General features: G+C 36.9%; 1 protein-coding gene across 1 annotated transcript; it reads right to left on the bottom strand.

The window, feature by feature from the left end:
- Positions 1-3,905: 3,905 nt before the first annotated feature.
- LOC128684820 (E3 ubiquitin-protein ligase TRIM32) lies at positions 3,906-5,655 on the bottom strand. Its single transcript, XM_053771103.2, has 3 exons — positions 5,230-5,655; positions 4,677-4,883; positions 3,906-4,423 (listed from the first exon to the last, which is right to left on the bottom strand). The coding sequence occupies exons 1-3, from the start codon at positions 5,476-5,478 to the stop codon at positions 4,379-4,381; spliced, it is 501 nt and encodes a 166-aa protein (XP_053627078.2). The 5' UTR covers positions 5,479-5,655; the 3' UTR covers positions 3,906-4,378.
- Between the last annotated feature and the right edge of the window lie 8,719 nt (positions 5,656-14,374).

Here is a 14,374-nt window from a genome sequence, read left to right as displayed (position 1 = left end):
TTCATGATTAACTTATTTGCACAGTGGAACAGATTTGGGTAAGAGTTTATCAACTTCTCTTTCCAATAATTTTAATAATATTGTTTTAGGAGGGCCGCTGATTTAATCCACTCACAAATTTCTCATTTTGTTTACTCGTTGTTTTTATTTATTTTTTTTTTAATTTGACAAAGCTCAGCAACTCGTTCCTTTAATTCACCATACGAGGCTTCAAATATTATCAACAATAAGAGGTTTAGAGGCTCACAATCTTCCCTCAGTTGTCCAACTATTTGAGTTATCTGAATTTATTGTTATTATAATGTTTATTATTTCGTTCCTCAGCTTCCCTTGTTATATATTTTATTAACTCAGAGACCAACCCAAAGGGTTTCTATCGGGATGTTTGAATAAAACTGGTGAAAAGATAGACTCGTGTAAATGTTAGTGACAGAAGTGTGTACTATTTTTAATGCTTATTGCCTCTGTTACTACTTTGTGTGTCTGTTATGTACAAAAATATTTTTCCAGTAGACTGTCAGATAATGCAAATTCATTGTAGAGTCAGGACTTCAGTGGTGTTTTGAAATATACCTAGTTGGGTGACTCCTGGTAGGCTGGCATAGATTAGTGGTTAACAGACTGGACTGAGTATTAGGGCTCGCGTGCCATGGGATGGAGCCCATTCCGTTCTGTGATTTGTTTGCAATAGTGTTATTACGATTTCGTAAGTCATGTGGTGTAGCTGGGAATAAGTTTTTGTATTTTTTTTTTATAAGTAAATCATTTTAGATATAATTTCTTGAACAGGGATTATTCGATCCCAATTTTGTCATAAAATTGTTGAGGAGTAATAAAGAAAACATTCTACCTAGATGATCATGGTTGTAATTAATAAAGGGAAGTATTGGGAAAGTTGTAAAATAGAACTGCTAAACACAAAAATTATTATCAGCTGAACAGGAAATACTAAAATGAGTATCTCACGTATTGTTAAAGTGACAGAGTCTGTAAGGAATACTCTGTGGTCAAGTCGGTACAGTCGTGGACTTCCAATTGCAAGCCCATATTCTGAGTTCCCTGTACGGTATTTCTTGCACAAAAAACAACGCTGCTATACCATGGAGGACGTTAAAGCCATCCATAGAAGCAAAGTGAGACGGTAAAGGTAATTAAACCCGGTACAGTAAGACAAAATCAGATTTGTCACATATGATGAGTGAATACCGAGACTTCGATCATAATTATTACCTGGATGGTTGGTAACTCAAGGAAGTAAATCAGTGTGGATTATTTCCACTGGGATCCTACGGTCCTCTTCCCTAGACTACGACGCACAACAGTCGACTAACACCCTCAAGTACCTACTTACTACCAGGTGACAGATGTAAGGAAACATGTTCCAAACGCTACAGGATTGAACCCGGTCGTTCAGTTAAAAGTTGAAGGCATTCCCACCAGCCAGTGTCAACACTGAATCTGATGGAGGTCTTGACCAGATTTTCACCGATGGTTATTCTGTAGTGAACGTGTTACTGGATCAGTGTTTATTGTTGTTACAAACCCTAGTTTCTCAAATACTTTGAAACTTTTTTAAGAGTTCTTGAGTATCATGAACCCAAATCGAATTACGTATTTGCTCTTAAATTGCCCCCTTCAAGGAAGGTTCCTTGATGTTGGTGAGGGGCTCTTGATTTAGAGAATTGGATCTGTGCTCCAGTTCCCCGAATTAAGCCTGAATGCCTTCCACATCCCCCCAGGCGCTGTATAATCCTCCGGGTTTAGCGCTTTCCCCTGATTTTAATAATAATAATAATCTTAAATTGCCACTGGAATTGTAAAGAAAAATACTCAGGCTTTATTCACAATGCCATAATTATTAAGTCTATACTTCTGAATTAACACTGACAATAATGCAAACGACATAAGAAACAATACAATGCTAGAAATTTACAAAATATTAAATAACACGGACCCAGAAAGATACAGTGAGAATCTCACAATATAGTTGGTTGGTTAATAAGTTTTCGGACCTATAGACTACACTAGGATTGAGGCTGCACGTAATCTTTTCTCCACCAGACAAGAATACTTTACCATATATTAAGAAAATTAAATTTCAAGAGTGGTTACGTCTGTGGACTTGCAGTTGCGAGGACACCAACTGGGTCGCCGGTATTCGTTACGGAAACTTAGAGTTCATGAATTAACATGAATGGATAGACAGAAAACAGATTTTTATAACCAGTTCAGTATATTACAAGGAAAAATAAAAGTATAATTGGAGGATGAACTTTATGAAATATGTACAAAGGTTAAACAATGGTGCAGTTCAAGAGGGTTGATTTAATTGAGACATGTGTATTGAGGTTTTGCATTGACATGACAATTTTTTGTAACAATTATCAGCCATATTGGACGTGAAGTAAATGACACTCTAATGCGGTGGAGGCTCATTTACCTTCCACAGTGATAATTTATATCAAGATTTATATCATAAAGCCCACTGTGTGGGCGAAATGTGGTCAATAAAGATATCGACCGCATCTAAGTGTCATATACTTCACCTTGTCGGTATTTACACCAATTCAATTCCACGCTGGACGTAAGCTGCGCGAATTTGTATCGAGAAGAATATTTGATGAACCCAGATACTCTCAAATAAGCAATAAATCATGTTCTGAAATACTGTTCAAGAACCTTGTTTTACATTAGTAAACTGTCGTCGTCAAGGTGTTCATGCCGGGGCGCTCACCCGGCATAATGCCGCTACTAGCACCGAAAACGTTTTCTAATAAATATGTTATAGTGTTTGCTTACGTGTCTTTCTAAACCAACTTGTCGGTATTTATTACCAAGGTTTATACCACTAGCACTGTACATGCAGAAACTTCAGTTACATTAGAAAATAATATGTACCTCTTTGCCACCTGGCATGTTCCCGACTTTACAGCTCATGATTTATGTTATTACGAGGTAAACAATATCCTTACACTAGAATCTGGAAACCTTTGTGACAAAAGCCTTGATGCGTAACAGTACAGTCACACACCTTTCATCGGCGTCAAATTCACCTTTACGCCACTTTTCTAGACTAAATTTCAGTTCAGCGAACATCATTACGTCTGACTTTACGTCACTCAGCAACATCGCCTACGTCATAATGTTTTTAATTGTGTGTTTAATGTTCTTTAAGGTTTAGCAACAGTTATTTACTTTCGTTTAACGGTGTTTGCCGTCATTTTAAGGCATTATGTCCGGTTTACCTTAAAAATCGGGTTACGTCACAGCTCTTGGAACAAGTTAATGACGTAGGGCGGGGTATGACTATTCCCGTCTGGGTATAAACCTTAAATGGTGGCCAGTAACTGAGACTACACTATGCTGTCGCGTTATACCTACGAGAAGTATACCGACATCTCAATATTAAGGGCCTGCAGCTTAAGCAGACACAAATTATTTTTTTTTTTTGGTCAGTAACTGGATTATTTACATTTCGTTCACTGTACGACACAGGTATGCATACAAATAATAATCGTTCGAGTGCCTCCCGAAATGTGTTAATGATTTACGAGTTATTTGCTATTTTTTTCATTATCAGTTATTATAAATCGCTCATGGAATATGCATAACGTTGTGTATATCCCCATATCAGGGATATATGCATCGTTGTCTGATGTATATACTTTACTTGCTGTCCAAATGAGTTTTGCGATATCGAGTGGCTATAAACCATTTATCAGCAAGATTATTAACACCGGGATGTGTATATTTTTTAGTTAATACATTAAGGGGTTTTGTCTAATTTCCCTTTTAAAGGGAATAACGTAGAGTTTACTGGTGGTGTGGCGTTTACATTCTGTATTTCGTGGCTCCCAGACACTTTCCCTCACGTAACAAATTCATTTTCTTCGTTTTCAAATATATTTTCTTTTTTAATTTTTGAGAAATCTATTGAATGCTAGATTTTCCCATTATCATCTTCCTGATTACCAGTACAATAGGCAGTAATCATCGTAAATGATAAGATAAATATATATGTACACACGTACGTAGTTATCATTAGTGTTCACGTCCAGTTTGGAGATAATCATAAATAACTGGTAAAGTCGCATGCGAAACCTCAATAGTATGGAAAGCGGTTATGTTCGTGATAAAACGATGAACCCATAAGGGCCATACACTAAGGCATTAATTCCCAGGCCTCCCTCACAGAAGCCGCTGGTGTTCTATTGCTTAGGGATCCAAATATCTATTTCTGTATTTTTCCAGTTTTACCTATTGACCTATTTTACGTACTATTGCTTCGTGGTCGCATTTAACAAATTCATTTTTAAGTCCGTGTAGACCACATCTGCGGTTTTTTCTTCTGAAAACTTCAAGGACTTTGTTTTATGTTCTAATAGTTGTAAATATCACGATCTTCTTCCTCGTCCTCTTCAATCTGTTCGGGTACACATAAAAGAAAGTGTATAAATCATATACGACAAGTGCCTCACTTCACACACACTACGCGTTTCCCCTTAACACGCTTAAGACCTAAAATCGTTAATAATAATAATAATAATATATTTTTAATAGTATTAGCAGATGTCGTATTTGCAATAATATTTTTAGTAGTACAAGTATTCTCAAAACATTTTGTATAGGACACTCATATTTTTTTCATTCATCACTATCACCATAGTTATCTTTACCGTCGTACAAATACGTGGTGGGAGGCTGATATTGGATGGTTCTTCTTGCTTCCTCTTGGTCCTGTCTTTCTTCCTGCCTGGAGTGATCATGCTAAATGTTCTCCTGAACAAACGTTTAATGAAATTTCCTTTAATCTTGCCACCAGTTTTCTCTCGCTCTGAACCGAGGTTGTAATTTGGGGCCACAGACTTCTTGCGTGGCGGACCCTGTTAACATGAGTCTTTTTTTATTTATTTACTTTATTGATTCTTTAGTACACTAATGTGTATTCACTTGGCTTATTACAAAGTTTGAGAAGAGAATTTTTTTCGTGTACAGGTATAACTTTTGGTTTCATTTAGTAGGTATATTAGAATTAATGTATGATCGTTTGCTCCTCTGAAAATATTGCAAAAACACAGAAAGGATTTAAAATTCTGTTAATTTTTGGCTAGGAATTCTTATAAATATTTGCATATATTATACTGTGGTTTTGTTAAAGAGGTAAAAACCCCTTTAACAGAACCTCAGTGTTTGTAGATGACAGCTATAGTGAGGTTGGTGCAAACTCACCTGTATGTGTGCGAGAGAAGAAGTGTCGGCTGCAAGACAGTTCTCTTCGGTGGTTATGAGGTCGTAATTGATGGTTAGGTGATTCAGGGCAACTCCACAGAGTGTCATCATGCAGGTGGGACAGCGGGCAAGAGGCATGGACTGAATCAGGTCGAGACACTGTCTGCAAAATGTGTGGCCGCAGGGCAGCAGCAGAGGTGCCCTCTCCCCGAGGGTAAAGTCTTCTGTGCACACTTTACACGAGACCATCGTAACAACCTCCCCCACCACTAAGATTGTCGCTATCAACTCTGATTCCTCAGTTAGTTTAACAGCCTAAGTACATGTGCTAATTCGTACGCAAGTCACTGAGTACTTGAAATTGTTAATACATGATATCAACACGTAAACTTTGATATTACTTGCTTTACGTGCCCGACACGATAAACACTCCACCACTAGTTATGGTTATCTTGCTTTTCTTATCAGCTTCTTTTTAATTTCTCTCTGCTAGTTATATCTCTTTATCACAGGTAAAAAAAATAGATAATAACGTAATTGCCATTTTGCATTTTGACAGATCTCTTTTCCTGATATATAGTTAAAATTGGTAAATGCCATCTTTTCTCTGTGGCAAGACAAACGAAATATTGAGATTTGATAAATTAAATAATGTCCTCATATTGGAATACGAATGGAAAACTAAAGTTAAGATTCTGTTCACTTAAGTTCCATTAATCTCCATCATTTGTAATGTTAGGCAAACCGTTAATACGATACATATAGAAGACAGAAATTCCGCATTGTAATTACACATTTGGACAAGATAAGAGTTTCTTCATAACTCCTAACAGTATTTACGAAAAAGAGGTGAAGATATTAGACACGTCCTCGTTGACTCACCGACAGATAAAATTATCACAAGATGGCAAAGAATTCATGAGACCCTTATTATTACATAGAGCGTTTAACTCTGAGTAGAGCAGCATTATGCCATGATAAAGCTATACAAAGAAACGTTGTCTATAATAAAGGTTTGCTTTGTGCCGCGAGTTTTTTTCGTTAATTTAGTTTGAAGTCCATCGTCATGCCAGGGTCATTAAAGAAATCTTCATGTTACCACCAGATATTAGTGCCGGAAAAAAAGAGTCCCCCGGTACCACCAGTAACACAAGTCCGATGACATTCTTCTTTGCAAATATACAGGGTCTAAAGCCAGCAACGAACAACAAAATACCTTTCATCCGTGGACTGCTTGCAGAGGCAAATGCAATGTTCGCGGCTTTCACTGAGACCCACATAAAGGATCACTTGGACAACGAAATATGGATCCCAAGTTACAACCTATACAGATGCGACAGAGTGAACAGGCAAAAGGAAAAGGTGGGGGGGGGGGGAAGGGGTTGGCCTGTATATCACAGAGTCACTTATTTGCACAGAACTGCTAAATGCCTCAAATGATGTTGAAGTTTTAGCAGTAAAGATCGAGAACCAAAATCTAGTCACTGTGGTAGTTTACAAGCCTCCGGATGGAACGTCCCAACGATTCCAGGAACAGCTGTTGAAAATTAACCACTGTCTGGAAAATCTTCCAGCTCCTGCCCCCAACACCTTGCTCCTGGGGGATTTCAACTTAAGGCACCTAAAATGGAGGAATATACCAAATAATGTTGTTGCAGTGATAACACCAGGAGGCAGCTCAGATGAGAACTCACACACACACACGAGCTTTTAAATCTCTGCACAAAATTCACCTTAAACCAGCAAATAATAGAGCCTACTAGATTGGAAAATACACTGGACCTCATCTTCACTAACAATGACGATCTGATACGATATGTCACCATATCAAAAACAATATACTCAGATCACAACATAATCGAGGTTCAGACATGTATGCGCGGAACCCCAGACCGACAAAATGTGATCAGTCACGAGGGAGCCTTCACCAAATTCAACTTCAATAACAAGAACATAAAGTGGGACCAAGTAAACCAAGTCCTAAATGATATAAGCTGGGAAGATAGCCTAAGCAACACAGACCCCCAGCTTATGCCTAGAACAGATGAACTCTGTGGCATGTAGATGTACAATAGAAAGAGACAGGCGCTCCCTTTACAGGCGACTTAAAAGAATGACAGAGCGGCTAAAAGAGGCCAATATATCTGCAATGCGTAGGGAGACACTGGTCAGAGAAATAGCAAACATCGAACTAAAGCTAAAGGAATCTTATAGGAGTCAGGAATCGCGGGAAGAACTAAAAGCCATAAATTAAATCGAAAGAAACCCAAAGTATTTCTTTTCTTATGCCAAATCAAAGTCGAGAACAACATCCAATGTTGGGCCCCTACTTAAACAAGATGGGTCCTACACAGATGACAGCAAGGAAATGAGTGAGCTACTCAAGTCCCAATATGACTCAGTTTTTAGCAAGCCGCTAACCAGACAGAGTCGAAGACCTAAATTATTTTTTTATGAGAGAGCCACAGAATTTGGTAAACACTAAAAGACTCGGCAGACGATGCAACATCCCCCCAATGAAATGCAGGGGTGTCACTAGCACGTTAAGAGACAACACAATAAGTGTCAGGGGCCCAAGACTGTTCAACTGTCTCCCAGCATGCATAAGGGGGATTGCCAATAGACCCTGGCTGTCTTCAAGCAGGCACTGGACAAGCGCCTAAAGTCGGTACCTGACCAGCCGGGCTGTGGTTCGTACGTTGTATTGCGTGCAGCAAGCAGATACAGCCTGGTTGATTAGGCCCTGATCCACCATGAGGCCTAGTCACAGACCGGACCGCGGGGGCGTTGACCCCGGAACTCTCTCCAGGAAAACTCCAGGTAATGAAGTATATTTTAATCCCAGATATGGGACCAAGGCAAATTTTTTTAACACATCAGCCGTCTCCCACCTTGACAGGGTAACCCCAAAAAAAGAAGATACACTTCACTATCAATCATTCCATCACCGTCTTGCCAGAGGTGCGCCGACATTACAGCTCAGATGCTCCTCCAACTCCAGTGTCCCCACGCCTCCTTCAGGCTGCAGTAAATTATAATTGTATATATACTGAGACATACTCCTCCACGTGTTCTTCTCAGTACATAAAGCTTAAAAGAGATACGACACACTCATCAGAATACATACAAAGTTGGCTGGCTAACGGGTTTAAAGCCTAGCTACCACAATAAGGTCAATAAAAGGCTGCGTGTAACCTCTTCTCTACCAGTCAAGCATATTTTAATCCCTAAAATAAGAATAACCTTTCAGTGTATATACAACAGGATACATTTATACCTCTGTGTATATTCTCATATACAAAGTAACGTCTTTCGCTACAATTGTCAGCAAAATTGGTCATAAGTGGAGTGTCGCAAAAAAATTGCTAGGTAAAACAAATGACACTATCAAGCTTTGTAATAAGGTTGTTATGTGAATATTATTAAATTATTTAATTTTATTGCTTCATTTAAAAACAAAACCATAGGAAGTGTTAACAAAATATGATTTAACATACCAATGGAATCTTGGCTTCAGGCAAAATGATCAAAAACTTTGCTACTGATCATTTTACTCGAAAGCAAAATTATCAGTAACAGTTGTAAAATTCTGGCTGGCTATGAAGCTCCTACAATTTTTCTTTTACAGCTGATACATAGGCTATTCTTTGGAATCTTTCTTAACCTTGGAACTTGTGGCCTAAGTTTTAATTCGTTTCCTCTAACTTGAGCCATCATTAAATATTTTCCATACATGAGCTACCCGTCGAAAAAACATGTACTGTATTATATGCTACGACCAACCCGTCAACCTTTTAGTCCCCTACCATAGAACAATTGAATTGTTTACAAGTTTGCAAAGAGCGCGACAACCACTGGAAGCTTTATAAAACCTATGAGATTACCTCTGCTCTTGCAGCTACAAATAAATAACCACAATTCAGCAGACGGTTTTCTTCGTGTACCACTTTATATCTTATTTCCTTTTCATTCCCAGCATGTGTACACCGAGAGATGTAAGTTTCAGTGTGCGTGTGCACAGAGTTTATTTCAATCCCTATTTAGGGGTTCAAGTTTTCTTGACTGGTAGTGAAAAGGTTACATGCAGCCTTAGGAGCCTCGTGTAGTCGATAGGCTTTAAACCTCTTTGAGGCAGTCAACATACCTTTGCTTATTTAAACAAGATTTGGCAATATGGATGATCCGCACAAATTTTTCGCCTCTTACCTTCCTTCCGTGAACGATCCATTGAACGTGTGGTACACAGACGTGAAAAATGATAAACAGTCAAGGGAGTCGCCAATTTCTCTGATAAGGTTACCCCTCAAGGGAGGTTCCTTGACGCTGGCGAGGGGCTCTTGATCTAGGGAATTGGGTCTGTGCTCCAGTTCCCTGAATTGAGCCTGAATACCTTCCATTTCCTTCCCCCCCTACATGCGCTGTATAATCCTACGGGTTTAGCGCTCCCCCATAATTATAATAATAATCTGATAAGGTTACAGCCTAATCTTATCGAAACCCACATATGAATCTGACTAAATTCCAATTTAATGCCGTTAACTAGAACGTTCCAAACATGAACGTGATAGGCAATTTATATGAGTTTATTATTCATTTTGATAACAGTACATGTTTTCAACATTGAAAAAAGTTTCAGGTCAAAACTGACCTGTGAGAACCAGATGTATACTGGCATAGTGACCACACTTGAAAAATTATGTGGCCAAGATAGGTTCAACGACTTGTTCACAATACCTACTGGTACTAAAATATATGAATAACATAGAAGGCTTTAGACATACCCTCATTGACTGATAGGAGGAAACATGATAACCACATGTAAATTAACACATGGAAGGTTTATGCAGTGTAAAAAGACATACGGAAGACATTTTGTATGGAGAGAAAGAAAGATGTTAAACAACATATAGTGAGGGAAAATAATGAGAGAATGGGTGAGTCTTCGTCAGGAAGTTTTGTTGAGAATAAACAGATCTGAAGAGATATTAATAAATTAGTAAAGCCTTGGGAGCAAACTGTCTTGGTAGTTAAGGACGAGAGATGAACAAAAGTCACAATACTGTGCTGGAACAATTCACCAAAATTTCACCTTGCCAATAGAACTATCAAAATGATCTCCAAAAGCGTTAAACCAGAGCTACATGCACTCTAGGAGTATTCAGCATACTTTACAGGTCAGGGAGATCAACTGAGACCGTCAGACACACCTTCAGGAACATAAACATGTCTGCAGAAGGGATAAAACCAACAACTCATGCGTAACCCATCATAACCTTCATTCTCACGTCATGAACCGGGGAAGAACTCAGCTGTTACGTACACCACCCAATTGACAGAGCCAGACGCAGAACTTTGGAAGCAGCAGTGATCCACCTCACCAGTACCACTGAGCTAAACAATGGAATGTTGGCTGGATCTGTCGTCCATCATCTATCTATACTCTACTCTTACCAGCACCTGATCTCACCTGCACTCAGTCACGCATATAACATGACCTCTCTGTATGACCCTGATAGGTTTAGCACTTCCTTTTGGCATGACCTCATATGTGACCTGTCTTTTCTGAACTTGACGTCAGCGGTATGTTTGCTGGTTCTTGTATACTTTGGTGAAACGCATTAAAAGGAACCTCTAATACCCGAGTCAATATTTCCAGCTTGTTAACGGTTGGTTAATGGGGTTTACAACCCACCGACTACATGAGGGTTATTAATTAAGGGTGCACGTAACATGCTCACCACCAGTCGAGAATATATATATATATATATATATATATATATATATATATATATATATATATATATATATATATATATATATATATATATATATATATATATATATATACTGTATTCACAATGAAAGACTTAAACCTCCCGGTATGTATATCCTTGAGCTTAGCTCTGCTTCAGTAGCTACACAATAGGTAATCACAACAGAAAATTACATTAGCGAGTTTTGAATATATAATTAAAATTATTTTTTCTATGAATCAAAACATCCAAAAAATGGTATGGAAATATTGTCTTCAATTTTAATTATTAACTTCACAGAAAGAGAGCAAGTTGCTAAATTATAATAGAAATTGTCATGCTTTTATTTTTTCATGTCATTACACTGCAAACGAAAACATTTTGAACATATATAATGTTAAGGGAGTACAATTTTGCAGGATACAATAGGATTATTTCATTGAAATATATAAAGAGATTAATATAGGTGTGTATAATATTCACCAATAAAGCCAAAATAAGTTGAGTAACAGATAATTATGGTGACAGTATACATAGGTAACAACAAATCATACTTTTTTTAAGTTTGTCTTACAAGTAATCTGGCAAATCATTCTCTTTTTTTCATAAATTTTACCTAAATAGAAGATTGTAGCTCTGGCTCAGCGGGTTATAAGTTTTAATAGGCCTATAAGAAATGTAGATTGTCAGGTTAACAATGTACTTGAGTCAACAAACCATTTTCTTGAAACAGTCACTTGCATTATGAGTTATCTCAGCCCTATACGCGTTTCAGCCATGATGATGTGTAACTTGTCAATTTCACGTCTATTCATCCTCAAATAAGTCACTGGGGTCAATGTAAATTGTAATATGCAATTGCATACGAATTGCGTTCCCGATCTTTCAACTTACAAATGAATTTCAGCTTTATGCTACGCAAATGTTTGTACTACAGTTCGGCAGTTGCAAAATGTTAATAGGTTTGTTAGTACCCAGTTCGAAAGTGCGGAGGTGTGTCACTTGTGGCGTTTGTAAGTTGGAGAACCTCCTGTAAGGCCATAATCTAGACCCACAACAATATATATTATATAATAAATTTCTTTAGGATAGTAATGTAGGTCACGTCAAGCCTTGGTAAATAATCAGTCATATGGTGTTCAAGAGTGATCAAAATCTAACCACACATTTTTACATTTAGTCCTATATTGTATTTAATAAAAATTAAAAATTATGTCATAGAAAATGGGAACTGAACCTGCATCTGCGCAGACGAGACTCGCCATTTTGTTTGAATTGGATAACAAACGTTGTGAATAATGGGAAGAATTTTCGTGCTCTAGAGGTTAAAATTGGGCTGACACCTCTCAAATAGGAGACGACATTGTTGGATATGCATTCCTGCATAACTTGAGATATCAGGCGACTGGACAAGACAGCTCCAGGAACCTCAGATAAGTCTGTTATGTTGTAACTCTGGCCAGTGTTATTTTCATATATAGACAGTGAGGTTTTCTGAGTATGATACACCTTGATCTCCAGTCAAATTGGTGAGTGATATTAAGATATATTCTTCTGTTATATAAATGTGTATATATATAATTCTTTATTAATTTAATATACAGTCCACAAATTTATATATTTACCAGCATTCCTGGTGATACATATTTCATTTATAATTAATAGGTCCAGAGCAACTTGTGGATATGACAGTGGTAGGTATCGAAGGGGGACATTTTTTGCGACCTAGGTGTCCCAAATTCCTACTTGTCTAACTGATAAATAATAATTATCTTTGTTCATTTACTGTTATGTACATAATGATACATTCAGATAAATGCAATTTTCCACATTTAATTTGCCCATTGGTCCTTCTTGAACCGGAGGTAATTAGTGAAGTCATTAATTAGTTAATTACTTAATAATTATATGTGAAATGACAGAAGGAGGTGGATGTTAAGTTCACAAATTTACTTAATGTGTAGTGGATTATAATTATTGCAATATTAATTTGGATAAATCAAGTGTGGCTAAAGATTATATTATTGTGTATAATATTAATTTTGCTATGCCAAATTCTGGCAAGGATTTACATTAATTTGTATAATATTAATTTGATAAGACAATTCTGGCCAAGATTTATATCAGTGTATGTGTAATTGATAAGCCAAGTGTAGCTAATTATATTAATGTGTATAATATTAATTTTGCTATGCCAAATTCTGGCAAGGATTTATATTAATTTGTATAATATTAATTTTGATGAGCCGAGTCTGGCTAAAGGTTTGTATTAATGTACATTTAAAATTTATATTATAATTTTCTTACATGTAATTGCTAAGCTCAAGTAGCTAGGATTTATTCAAAGGTAAGTTGTATCAGTGTTGTAAGTTGTAATCAGTGTTATTAATTAAGTTGAATTTAATACATTGCATCATGGCTGAAAATAAGCAAATTAATATAGAAGACAAACATGGAATATAGAGCAAAAAAATCATCACTGCAAGCTAGAAAAGGTCATGTAACCAAGGCATATAATAAATGTTTGGAATTAATGAATCAAGAAACTGTGAATACTGATGATTTAAAATTGTATTTAGATGCTTTAGGGAATAGATATGATTCATACAAATTATATTACAACAAATATGAAGGAGATTTGTTAGTAAACTGTGTAGATGAGACTGAAGTAGATCTTATGATTAATCAGTATTATGAATTAGAGGAAAAGATTCTTTCTTGTAAAAGTCAGGCCTTGAATAAATTAAAATGTGTAAACCAGGCAGTTAATCAGTCTGCTCCAACAAATAATATGTCTTTGCCAAAACTCCCAGAATTGTGTTTACCTGTGTTTAATCCTGGAGAAAATTGGGAGGAGTTTTGGTCAATTTTTAAAGCAGCTGTGCATGACAGGAGTGACCTAGCCTGTGTAACTAAATTATTTTACCTCAAAGGACAGGTAAGAGGAGATGCTCACATACTCATACAAGCCTTTCCCAATGTAGATGACTCTTACAAGGAAGCAGTTGACTTGTTGAAAGTCACTTATGGTAATATAGAACAAAGTAGGTTGGATCTAGTGAATATCATTGTTAATTTAAAATCTCCAGATCACACTTACAAAGGTTTACAGCAGTTTAGAGTTAAACTGGAGAGCACTCTCAAAACTTTAAGTAATAAATATAATCTGAAGGAATCAGACTGGTTATTGAGTGCCATGGTACAGAATAAATTAAGCTGTAAAACACTTGAATGGCTCTCGAACAAATATCACAAGGGTTATTTTGGTCTGGAGGAAATAAGACTAGGTCTACAAGAATTAATTGTGCAGTTGCAGACCAGCCAACTAACTCATTTTAAAGATGCAACACATAATAACTCTGAGGTATCTGTCAAGTTTCACAAAGGGAAAA

Source organism: Cherax quadricarinatus, chromosome 5, assembly GCF_038502225.1.
Source record: "Cherax quadricarinatus isolate ZL_2023a chromosome 5, ASM3850222v1, whole genome shotgun sequence".
NCBI classification, from domain to species: domain Eukaryota; kingdom Metazoa; phylum Arthropoda; class Malacostraca; order Decapoda; family Parastacidae; genus Cherax; species Cherax quadricarinatus.
This window is presented reverse-complemented; position numbering and strand designations above follow the sequence as displayed.

Coding starts and splice junctions, on each gene's coding strand:
- LOC128684820 (XM_053771103.2), bottom strand. CDS start 5,478: ATGGTCTCGTGTAAAGTGTGCACAGAAGACTTTACCCTCGGGGAGAGG. Junction 4,884..5,229: donor CTTCTCTCGCACACATACAG/GTGAGTTTGCAC, acceptor TCATGTTAACAG/GGTCCGCCACGCAAGAAGTC. Junction 4,424..4,676: donor CACCACGTATTTGTACGACG/GTAAAGATAACT, acceptor GTACCCGAACAG/ATTGAAGAGGACGAGGAAGA.